The 12,175-nt window shown below is 41.1% G+C and overlaps 1 protein-coding gene across 1 annotated transcript in view; it reads left to right on the top strand.

Moving 5' to 3' along the window:
- The window catches only part of ISY1 (ISY1 splicing factor homolog), a 44,664-nt gene extending 33,344 nt beyond the window's left edge, over positions 1–11,320 (top strand). Inside the window, exons 10-11 of the mRNA XM_037802958.1 lie at positions 9,252–9,338; positions 9,736–11,320. Of these exons, the coding sequence (XP_037658886.1) occupies positions 9,252–9,338; positions 9,736–9,843 (195 nt within the window). The 3' untranslated portion in view covers positions 9,844–11,320. The remainder of the gene's footprint in view (positions 1–9,251; positions 9,339–9,735) is intronic.
- Positions 11,321–12,175: the final 855 nt, after the last annotated feature.

The raw sequence follows: 12,175 nt of genomic DNA, 5'->3' as shown, positions 1-12,175 counted from the left end.
TTCCTCTCCCTGTCTCTGTCCATTTCTGTCTCCCTGCCTGTATCTATCTATCTCTCTTCTTCCTACGTATCTCACTACCTGCTTACCTATCTATCCATAAATTTATCAATACATCTTTCTATATATCTGTCTGTCCCTCTATCAGTCAGTCCATTTTCTGACCATTGGGGTATAGGTTGTATACATCATGCTCCTTGAACACTTAATACAGCCATGTACATCCCCTAAGGAAAGGATATTCACTTATGTAACCATGTAAGTGCAGTTATCAAGTCCAAGAAACTTAACATTAATATAAAACTTATTCCAATTGTTTCATATTTCCAATAATGTCCTTTTTTTTTGAGAGAAAGACATTGTAGATTTACAGAAAAATCATACAGGAAGTACAGAGTTGGCATATACCCCGCTCACACACACAGTTTTCCCCATTACTAACACTTTGCATTAGTGTGGTATTTTGTTACAATTGATGAAACAATATTATTGTAATTATACTATTAACTCTATTCCAATTTACTAGGGTCACTGTTTATGTCGTACAGCTCTATGATTTTAAAAAAGTTTCTTTCTGGTAACATATATATGACCTGAAATTCCCCGTTTTAGCTATTTTCAAATATACAATTTAGTAGTGTTAATTACATTCCCAGTGTTGTGCTCCCATCACCGTCATCCATTACCAAAACTTTCTATCACCCCGAACAGAAACTCTACCAGTTAAGCATTAACTCCCCATTTTCTACCCCCCACCCTAGCACCTGGTAACCTGTATTCCAGTTTCCATCCCTATGAATTTGTAAATTCTAATTATTTCATGTGAGATCATACTATATTGTTCTTTTGTCTTTGGCTTATTTCACTCAGCATGATGTGTTTTAGGTTCATCCATAATGTAGCATGGATCAGAACTTCATTCTTTTTACAGCTGTTTAACATCCCATTGTAGTGTATACCATATTTTGTTTATCTGTTCATCTGTTGATGGAAGCTTGGGTTGCTTCCACCTTTTGGTAGTTGTGAATAATGCTGCTGTGAGCATTGCTGCACAAATTTATGTTTGAGTCCCTGCTTTCATTTCTTCTGGGTGTATACCTAGAAGTGGGACTGCTAGGTCATAAGATACTTCTATGCTTAAGTTTCTGAGAAACTGCCAAATTATGTTCCACAGTGGTTGCACCATTTTACATTCTCGCTAATGAAGAACAACTTTTCCTATTCCCAACATCCTTTCCAGCACTTATTTTCTGTTTTTCATAGTAGCCATTCTAGTGGGTGTGAAGTGACATCTCATTGTGGTTTTAATTTATATTTTTTTGATGGCTAATGATGTTGAGCTTATTGGCCATATGTGTGTCTTCTTTGACAACATGTCTATTCAAGTCTTTTGCCCATTTTTAATTTTTTTTTTTATTGTTGAGTTCTGGATTTCTTTATATATTCTGGATATTAAATCCTTATTGGATATGTAGTTTTTAAATATTTTCTCCCATTCTGTAGGTTGTCTTTTTACTTTAATGATGCAGTCCTTTGACAAAGATTTTTAATTTTGATACATCCTATTTATCTATTTTTTCTTCTGTTGCTCATACTTTTGGTGTAAAGTCTAAGAAACCATTGCCTAATACAAGGTCCTGAAGATATTTCTCTGTGTTTTCTTCAAGGGATTTTATAGTTTGGTTTCTTATATTTAGGTTTTTCAACCATTTTTTTTCCTTTTTTCACTCTTATGCTTTGAACCATTTTGAGTTAATCATTGTATATAGTATGAGGTAGGGGTCCCCCCTTATTCTTTTTTTTTTTTTTTGGTGCAGAGTTAACTCTTTTTTTTTTTTTTTCCCCACCTTTTTTTTTTTTAAATCTTCATTTTATTGAGATATATTCACATACCATGCAGTCATACAAAACAAATCGTACATTTGATTGTTCACAGTACCATTACGTAGTTGTACATTCATCACTTAAATCAATCCCTGACACCTTCATTAGCGCACACACAAAAATAATAAGAATAATAATTAAAGTGAAAAAGAGCAATTGAAGTAAAAAAGAACACTGGGTACCTTTGTCTGTCTGTTTGTTTGTTTCCTTACCCTATTTTTCTACTCATCCATCCATAAACTAGACAAAGGGGAGTGTGGTCCTTATGGTTTTCCCAATCCCATTGTCACCCCTCATAAGCTACATTTTTTTTTTAATCATCATTTTATTGAGATATATTCACATACCACGCAGTCATACAAAACAAATCGTACTTTCGATTGTTTACAGTACCATTACATAGTTGTACATTCATCACCTAAATCAATCCCTGACACCTTCATTAGCACACACACAAAAATAACAAGAATAATAATTAGAGTGAAAAAGAGCAATTGAAGTAAAAAAGAACACTGGGTACCTTTGTCTGTTTGTTTCCTTCCCCTATTTTTCTACTCATCCATCCATAAACTAGACAAAGTGGAGTGTGGTCCTTATGGCTTTCCCAATCCCATTGTCACCCCTTATAAGCTACATTTTTTTTTTTTAATCTTCATTTTATTGAGATATATTCACATACCACACAGTCATACAAAACAAATCATACTTTCGATTGTTTACAGTACCATTACATAGTGGTACATTCATCACCCAAATCAATCCCTGGCACCTTCATTAGCACACACACAAAAATAACAAGAATAATAATTAGAGTGAAAAAGAGCAATTGAAGTAAAAAAGAACACTGGGTACCTTTGTCTGTTTGTTTCCTTCCCCTATTTTTCTACTCATCCATCGATAAACTAGACAAAGTGGAGTTTGGTCCTTATGGCTTTCCCAATCCCATTGTCACCCCTCATAAGCTACATTTTTATACAACTGTCTTTGAGATTCATGGGTTCTGGGTTGTAGTTTGATAGTTTCAGGTATCCACCACCAGCTACCCCAATTCTTTAGAACCTAAAAAGGGTTGTCTAAAGTGTGCATAAGAGTGCCCCCCAGAGTGACCTCTCGGCTCCTTTTGGAATCTCTCTGCCACTGAAGCTTATTTAATTTCCTTTCACATCCCCCTTTTGGTCAAGAAGATGTTCTCCATCCCACGATGCCGGGTCTGCATTCCTCCCCGGGAGTCATATTCCACGTTGCCAGGGAGATTCACTCCCCTGGGTGTCTGATCCTACGTAGGGGGGAGGGCAGTGATTTCACCTTTCAAGTTGGCTTAGCCAGAGAGAGAGGGCCACATCTGAGCAACAAAGAGGCATTCGGGAGGAGACTCTGAGGCACAAATATAGGGAGGCCTAGCCTCTCCTTTGCAGCAACCGTCTTCCCAAGGGTAAAACCTACGGTAGAGGGCTCAACCCATCAAACCACCAGTTCCCTATGTCTGTGGTCATGTTAGCAACCATTGAGGTGGGATAGGCCAATACCCCTGCATTCTCCACAGGCTCCTCAAGGGGGCACTACATCTTTTTTTCCTTTTTTTTCTTCTTTTTTTTTTTTTTTACCTTTTTTTCCTTTTTAAATCAGCTGTATGGAAAAAAAAATTAAAAAAAAAAGAAAACAAAAAAGAAAAACATACAATAAAAGAACATTTCAAAGAGACCATAACAAGGGAGTAAGAAAAAGACAACTAACCTAAGATAACTGCTTTACTTCCAACCTGTTCCTACTTTACCCCAAGAAAGTTACATAATATAGCAACATTTCAGTGAACTTGTTCCTACTACATCCATCAGAAATTAACAGACCATAGTCATTCCTGGGCATCCCCAGAACGTTAAATAGCATATCTGTTCTTCTTGGATTACTGTTCCCCCTTCCTTAATTGCTCTCTATTGCTAGTTCCCCTACATTCTACATTATAAACCATTCGTTTTACATTTTTCAAAGTTCACATTAGTGGTAACATATAATATTTCTCTTTCTGTGCCTGGCTTATTTCGCTCAGCATTATGTCTTCAAGGTTCATCCATGATGTCATATGTTTCACGAGATCGTTCCTTCTTACTGCCGTGTAGTATTCCATCGTGTGTATATACCACATTTTATTTATCCACTCATCTGTTGAAGGACATTTGGGTTGTTTCCATCTCTTGGCAATTGTGAATAATGCTGCTATGAACATTGGCGTGCAGATATCTGTTCGTGTCACTGCTTTCCGATCTTCTGGGTATATACCGAGAAGTGCAATCGCTGGATCGAATGATAACTTTATTTCTAGTTTTCTAAGGAACTGCCAGACTGACTTCCAGAGTGGCTGAACCATTATACAGTCCCACCAACAATGAATAAGAGTTCCAATTTCTCCACATCCCCTCCAGCATTTGTAGTTTCCTGTTTGTTTAATGGCAGCCACTCTAATAGGTGTTAGATGGTATCTCATTGTGGTCTTGATTTGCATCTCTCTAATAGCTAGTGAAGCTGAGCATTTTTTCATGTGTTTCTTGGCCATTTGTATTTCCTCTTCAGAGAACTGTCTTTTCATATCTTTTGCCCATTTTATAATTGGGCTGTCTGTACTATTGTCATTGAGTTGTAGGATTTCTTTGTATATGCAAGATATCAGTCTTTTGTCAGATACATGGTTTCCAAAAATTTTTTCCCATTGAGTTGGCTGCCTCTTTACCTTTTTGAGAAATTCCTTTGAGGTGCAGAAACTTCTAAGCTTGAGGAGTTCCCATTTATCTATTTTTTCTTCTGTTGCTCATGCTTTTGGTGTAAAGTCTAAGAAACCATTGCCTAATACAAGGTCCTGAAGATATTTCTCTGTGTTTTCTTCAAGGGATTTTGTAGTTTGGTTTCTTATATTTAGGTATTTGAACCATTTTTTTTTCCTTTTTTCACTCTTATGCTTTGAACCATTTTGAGTTAATTATTGTATATAGTATGAGGTACGGGTCCCCCCTCATTCTTTTGAATAGTAACATGAGCAACCCAATTTTCCCCACACTACTTCTTGAAGAAACTATTCTTTTCCAATTGAGTGGACTTAGCACTCTTGTCAAGCATCACTTAGCCATAGATGTAAGGTATTATTTTTGAATTCTCAATTCAAATCCATTAGTTTGTATGTATATCCTTATGCCAGTACCAGATTTGATTACTGTAGCTTTGTGATAAGTTTTAAATTCAGGAAATGTGAGTCCTCCAACTTTATTCTTCTTTTCAAGATGGTTTTGGTGATTGGAGCCCCTTACTCTTCCATATAAATTTTATTGACTTTTCTGTTACTGCAAAGAAAGCTGTTGGAATTGTGATTGGGGTTTTGTTGAATTTGTAAATAGCTTTGGGTAGAATTGACATCTTAACAGTGTTTAGTCTTCCAATCATTTAGGTGTTTGATTTCTTTCAGCAGTGTTTTAGTAGTTTTACATGTACAAGTCCTTTATATATTTGGTTAAATTTATCCCTAGATACATGATTTTTTTTAAGAGAAGTTGTAGGTTTACAGAAAATTCATGCATAAAATACCGAGTTTCCATATAACACCCTATTATTAATGCCTTGCATTAGTGTGGTACCGCTTGTTATAATTCATGAAAGAATATTTATTTAATTGTATAATAGTCCATTGTTTACAATAGGGTTTACCATGTTGTTCAGTCCTATTTTTTTTAACAGTTTTTATTCTAGTAACATATACAACATAAAATTTCCCATTTTAACCACATTCAGATATGTAATTCAATGCTATTAATTACATTCACAGTGTTGTGCTACCATTACCACCATCCGTCATCAAGACTTTTTCATCACCCCAAACAGAAACTCGGTACCCATAAGGAGTAACTCCCCATTTCCTTAGCCTCCCAGACCCCTGGTAACCTCTAGACTGCTTTCTGTCTCTATGGATTTGCTTATTCTAGATATTTCATGCAGTGAACTCATATTTGGGTTGATCGTAGTTTTGGTAATGGATGATGTATGATTCTTTAGTTGTTAATGTAATGGAATTATTTTTCTTGATTTCTTCTTCAGGCTGTTCATTACTAGTGTATAGAGACAACACTGATTTTCACACATTGACCTTGTACCCTGCCCCTTTGTTGAATTTGTGCATTAGCTCTAGTATCTTTGTTGTGGATTTTTCAGGATTTTCTATGTAGGATCATGTTATCTGCAAATAGAGAAAATTTTACTTCTTGCTTTCCAGTTTGGATGCTTTTGTTTCTTTTTCTGGCCTAATTGCTCTGCCAGTACCATGTTGAATAACTGGTGACAGTGGGCATCCTTGTCTTGGTCCTGATCTTAGAGGGAAGGCTTTCAGTCTTTCACCGTTAAGTAGGACATTAGCTGTAGGCGTTTCATATCTGCCCTTTATCATGTGAGGAAGTTTCCTTCTACTCCTAATTTTCTTAGCGTTTTTACCAAGAAGGAATGCTGAATTTTGTCAAATGCCTTTTTTGCAACAACTGAGATGATCGTGTGTTTTTTTTCCCCTTCATTCTATTAATGTGGTGTGTTATATTAATTGAATTTCTTATGTAGACCCAGCCTTGTATACCTGGAATTAATCCCACTTGATCTTGGTGTGTAATTCTTTTAATGTGCTGTTGGATATGGTTTGCTTGTATTTTGTTGAAGATTTTTGTATCCATATTCATGATAGATATTGGTCTGTAATTTTCCTTTCTTGTATTATCTTTATCTGGCTTTGGTATTAGACTGATGCTAGCCTCATAGAATGAGTTAAGAAATGTTATGTCCTCTTCCATGTCTTGAAAGGGTTTGAACAGGATCAATTTTAATTCTTCTTGGAATGTTTGGTAAAATTCACCTGTGAACTTATCTGTTCCTGGGCTTTTCTGGGAGGTTTTTGATTATTGATTCAGTCTCTTTAATGTTATTGGTGTGTTGAGATCTTCTTTTTCTCCTAAAGTTAGCATAGGTAGTTTGTGTTTCTAGGAATTTGTCTATTTTAGCTGGGTTTTCTAACTTGTTGGTGTAAATTTATTCATAGTATCCTCTTAAATCCTTTTGTATTTCCTGGGCCTGTACTAATGTTCTCTGTACGAATGCAGTTTTTTTCCATAATTTCCATCTCTTTATTGATATTTTCTTTGCATTAATCTATTGTTTTTCTGATTTTCTTTAGTTCTTTCTCCATATCCTTTAAATCTTTTGAATATATTTAGGACAATTTTTTAAAAGTCTTTCACTGGTCTGATCCTTCTCATTCATGGTTTGGAATGTATTAGTCTTCTCCTTTGCCTGGGCCATCCCTTCCCAGTTCTTTGTATGTTTTGCAGTCTTTTGTTGAAATCCAACAATTTAATATTTTAATGTGTAATTGCTTGAATTTAGACCAAGGTATCTGTTCCTTAAGCTTGTATACAGCTAGTGGTATGACAGATCTTTTCTTGAAAGCCAGGAGCTAAGAAAAAAAGCAAAAATACACCTTTCCCAGTCTTTGCAGATTGACTTATGTGAGTGCTCTCCTTCAGAACTTTTCCATACAGTGAATTTAGAGAATAGCTTGAGGCCAAAGCATAGGTACTTTACTGATCCTTTCTGCACATGTGTCTTATTTTGGGAATCTGCATCGCCCTGGAAATTTCCCCATTTACACAGATATGAATGTACCTTCCCTACAAAACAAGTTTACTCATGGTCTCATGCACTGTACTTTATGTTCTACAGCCAGAAGTTCCTTACCCCGCAGTACTCTATAGGAGAGTCTTGTGAGCTGCCTTCTACATGCAAGGCAGGTTCTGGGACTGCAAACCTGTGACAAGTTTTCGTTTCAGTCCCTCAGGCCCCCACCAGACAGACAGGACCAGGCAGACATGCTTCCAGTATGTACAGAAGGATTACCGTGCTCCTTCCAGAACCAGAGCGTAGAATCAGCTATTCATAGTACCATCACACAGTTGTGTACCCATCATCAGAATGAACTTTTGAACATTTTTCTTACTCCAAAAAAAATAATAAATAAATAAAAATAAAGGTAAAAAAGAACACCCAAAACATTCCATCCCCCCATCCACCCTATTTTTCATTTAGTTTTTGTCCCCATTTTTCCAGTGATCTGTTCGTACACTGGACAAAGGGAGTATGAGCCACAAGGTTTTCACAATCACAGTCACACCCTGTAAGCAACATAGTTAAGCAGTTGTCTTTGACAATCAAGGCTACTGGGTTGCAGTTCAACAGTTTCAGATATTACCTTCTAGCTATTCCAATACAATAAAAAGGGGTGTCTATATAGCACATAAGAGTGACCTCTCGACTCGATTTGAAATATCTTAGCCACTAAAACTTTGTCTCATTTCACTTCCCCCTTTTGGTCAAGAAGATTTTCTCAATCCCACGATGCCATTTTCCAGGCTTATCTCCAGGAGTCATGTCCCATGTTGCCAGGGTAATTTACATCCCTGGGAGTCATGTCCCATGTAGCAGGGAGGGCAGTAAGTTCACCTGCCAAGGTGGCTTAGAGAGGAAAAGGCCACATCTAAGCAACAAAAGAGGCTCTCTGGGGGTGACTCTTAGGCACAATTATAAATAGGCTTAGCCTCTCCTTTGCAGCAACAAGCTTCACAAGGGCAAGTCCCAAGATTAAGGGCTCAACCTACCAAACTGTCAGTCCTCAACGTTTGTGAGAACACCAGTAACAACCCAGGTGGGGAGTCCAACATTTCCGCATTCTTCCCCAGTTCCCCAGGGGTGCCTGCAAATATATTCTCCTTTTCATGTCCCACTGCAGGGTTTTAAAAGGCAGCTCCATCTGGTAGCCATTGTGGAGAAAAGATTATGCAAAGCCTCTGTGCTCAAGACTGACAGCACATCTCAGTAGTCCTCTCTCTTTTAATACTTAGAAGTCTACATTATTAGGTCCTTGCTTTATGAGTAATCTGTATTGACTCATATGCAGTCTCTGAGGTATTCTTTTTTCCTACATATGATATATGTTATAAATTTGTTATTTTTTATAGATAATCCATTTAAAAGTTTCAAAAACCAAACAGTATATAAAGATACTCTTAAGGAGTTTTTTTCCCATTCCTGTCTCCCATCCCCCCAGTTCTCATGGCTGTTATTAGCTTCTATTCTTATTTTGTCTCCTTACATGAAGAGTAGCACAATAATACACAGTGTTCTGCTACCTTTTTTACTTAATAATGTGCCTTGGATAACTTTCTACATCATTAAAGAGCTTCCTCATTCCTTTTTTGTTGTTGTTAGCAATGCAGAATAGTGCATTTTATGGTTACTGGTCTTTCTTTCTTTACCTGGTCTTGCATTGATGGACTTTGGTTGCTCTCTCTTTGCAGTCTGATGAGGAGGGCAGCCAGGAAAAAGGAGGGGAAGATGGGCAGCAGAAGTTCATCGCTCATGTGCCAGTGCCATCCCAGCAAGAGGTAGGATGGGGGCTGTGACCTTCTGGAGAGCCAGGGAGGACTCCTCCCTAAAAGCGGACTCCACGGAATTCTTTAGTGCATTTTCTTCATCCTTTTGATTCTGAGACATGGAGGTTTTGATCACTTCTGAATCCTGACCCCGTGGCACTCTGCTCAGGGTAGGGTGTGGAATCCAGAAAAGGTCAGGTACCTCTGCTTTCGACAAAACTGACAAATACATGCTGTTGTTCGAATGTTGCCAGGAGGAGAGAGTTTGGATAAGGGCTCCTTGGGGATCAGTCTGGGTGTTTGAGTCAGACGCCCCTCACGGGGACTCCCCCCTGGCTGGGCTCTTAGCAGGGGTCGGAGGGCTTTGCTGAGCAGCCAAACACGAGCCCTTTCCTCTTGCTATCCGCAGATCGAGGAGGCACTTGTACGCAGGAAGAAGATGGAACTCCTCCAGAAGTATGCAAGTGAGACCCTGCAGGCACAGAGTGAAGAAGCCAAAAGGCTCCTGGGATATTAGCACCCGGCCAGGCCGATGATTGGAGTCTGGAGGATCTTGTGGGAGTCCTTCTGTCCCCTCCGCTGACTGCCTGCGTTGACCTGCAAGATCACTGCCTGCTCGGGCACTCGGGCGCTGGAGAGAGGCAGGCAGGCGCCACAGGGCATTGTGCTCTTGGCCACTGTTCATTTTCTTCTGACCTTTTACCTCACGTACTGATCCCTGCAGAGGGTCTGTCCCTCACTTCCCTGGTAGGCTGTCTAGGGCTGATATTCTGTACAAATATTTTGCCACTGTAGGCATCCATTCATATTTTAGACTTTGTAAAACAGGTTGCTAACTGGCTGCCCAAAAGTGTTTTATTTAGCCTTGGACTGTGATTTGGGGTAGGGGGAGAAGAGGGAATCAATTAGTGGCCACCATTAAAAAATGTAATTTTTCATAAAAACCTGAATAACTTCTCTTGAAAAATGAGAAGCTGGGTTGTCCTGGACCCCATATTTCCCCTTGTCAACTAGACATCAGCCACAGCAGTCCCTTTTGGACCAGGATGTGTGCTCAGTTCTCTGAGAGCCCCACTCAGCCGGTTTCATGCATTCCTGCCTGTTTAGGAGGAGCTTGAGGTTGCTACTTGTTTTATAACCTGTTCTGAAGAGAACTATTTTTATTAAAAGATTTTTCTATTAAAGGGAAATCTCCACGTCTCAGACTTCTCCCTGGGCTGACTGTTCCGAAGCAATGGTTACATTGGAATGGGAGGTTCAGGGTCACTTTGAAAGGGCATAGGCATCCTGCTGGGGAGTTGCCCAAAACACAGAAGCATCACACAAGCCCCCTGTGGAGGGAGGGATGGAATCAAATCCCAGACCTCATTTGGAGCTGAGGCAGGTGGACCCCACTCCATCCTCCCTGGGGACTCGTGGCCATAGCTGTAGACCAGGCTGAAGGTTGACCCCTCCAGGGGTGTTGGCCCAGGGCCTTCAGTGCATTGACAGATGTGAAACTACAGAGTAGACTCCAAGGAACACAAGTCGAATCCCAATCTTCAGACTGAGCAGAGTCTTTTGTTTCAGACCCTCTCCTTTTAAGTGGGGAGACCCTGTCACAGAAGCTGCAGCCTCTGGGGCATCTGCACCTCCTGGAGGGGTCACGGGAGAGTCTGGGAGCTTGGGGTCAGCACCGGGTGGCTGTCCTTTGGGTGTAAGACCCCAGCTCAGGCTTTGTGAACAGGGGCTCCTGGCCTGGAGGAGGCCATGTCACACTGAGAATTTAGATTCTTCAGGTAGGTTGGGCAATGGTCTGCCTGCTGGGAAGTTCCTAGTGGGCTTCTGAGCCGTCGCCTGTGGAAGGGTGAAGTGATCTCATCCCTGTGGGATCTGCGTTAGAGAGCTCCCTGCAGCCACAGTGAGTGGACCAGAGGCCCAGGCCAGAGGTGGTCTGGCTGGTTGGGAGGGATTTTAGAGCTGAGAGGCAGCCAGGCTCGACAGAATTTGGGTCCTTAGTGACTGTGTGGGAGAGGAGAGGGATGGGACTGGGGTGGGAGGCCACTGGGTGAATATGTGCAGGGAGGAGGACAGGGGTTGAGGTTGGGGCTTCAGGGACCCTCAGTGGCAGGGCAGCTCAGCCTGGGGCCTGGTTCCGCTTGGGGCTCAGGAACAAATAGAGTTTGGGGACTTTGAGCAAGTCTTTTCTGGGCCCCCCACCTCAGCTTCCCTGTTTTTCAGGTCCAGGCCTAGCCGGCTGCTCTGGGAGTTTGCCCTGGGGCCTGAGCAGCTCTGTGTGGTCAGAGGCATCAGGGACCCTCAGGGACAGCCTGACCCACGCCTGAGCCTCTGGGACATGTGGGGGGCTGACGGGTTCAGACAGGCCCCGTCATGGGGTTTCCTTCCCAGAGCATGTGTGCTATGTGCTGTGGAGCCACATTGCATTTAGAGGAGAGCAGGAAAGGCAAATAACATGTTTTTCCCCCCCCAAGGCCTGGGAACGGAGGCTGGCCCGTCTGAGTGCCCAGGCCTCCCGGGTCTTCTTCCCGCAGTCTTCGGGCCCCACCGTTTCCAAAGCCCCTTCCCAATCGGTATCCAATCATAGTTTCCCTGCGATGCAGGCAGGATGGGAAGTCATATCCTACATTTGGGGAAACTGAGGCTCAGAGAGACATGAGCTGCCTGAGGCCACACAGGTGTCCTTAGCAGAGATGGGAGCCAACTCGAGGTTTCTCTGTACTTCGCAGGTCATGGCTACTTGTCTGCCTTGGAGCGCCAGAGGGGTCTGGGAGCAGAAGGTTGCAGGAGGGCTCCTGCCCCACACCTGGAAACCCAGCCTGCTTGGGAGGGAGGGAGGGAAGGTGGGGAGC

Source organism: Choloepus didactylus, chromosome 1 (genome assembly GCF_015220235.1).
Source record: "Choloepus didactylus isolate mChoDid1 chromosome 1, mChoDid1.pri, whole genome shotgun sequence".
Lineage (NCBI taxonomy): Eukaryota > Metazoa > Chordata > Mammalia > Pilosa > Megalonychidae > Choloepus > Choloepus didactylus.
This window is presented reverse-complemented; position numbering and strand designations above follow the sequence as displayed.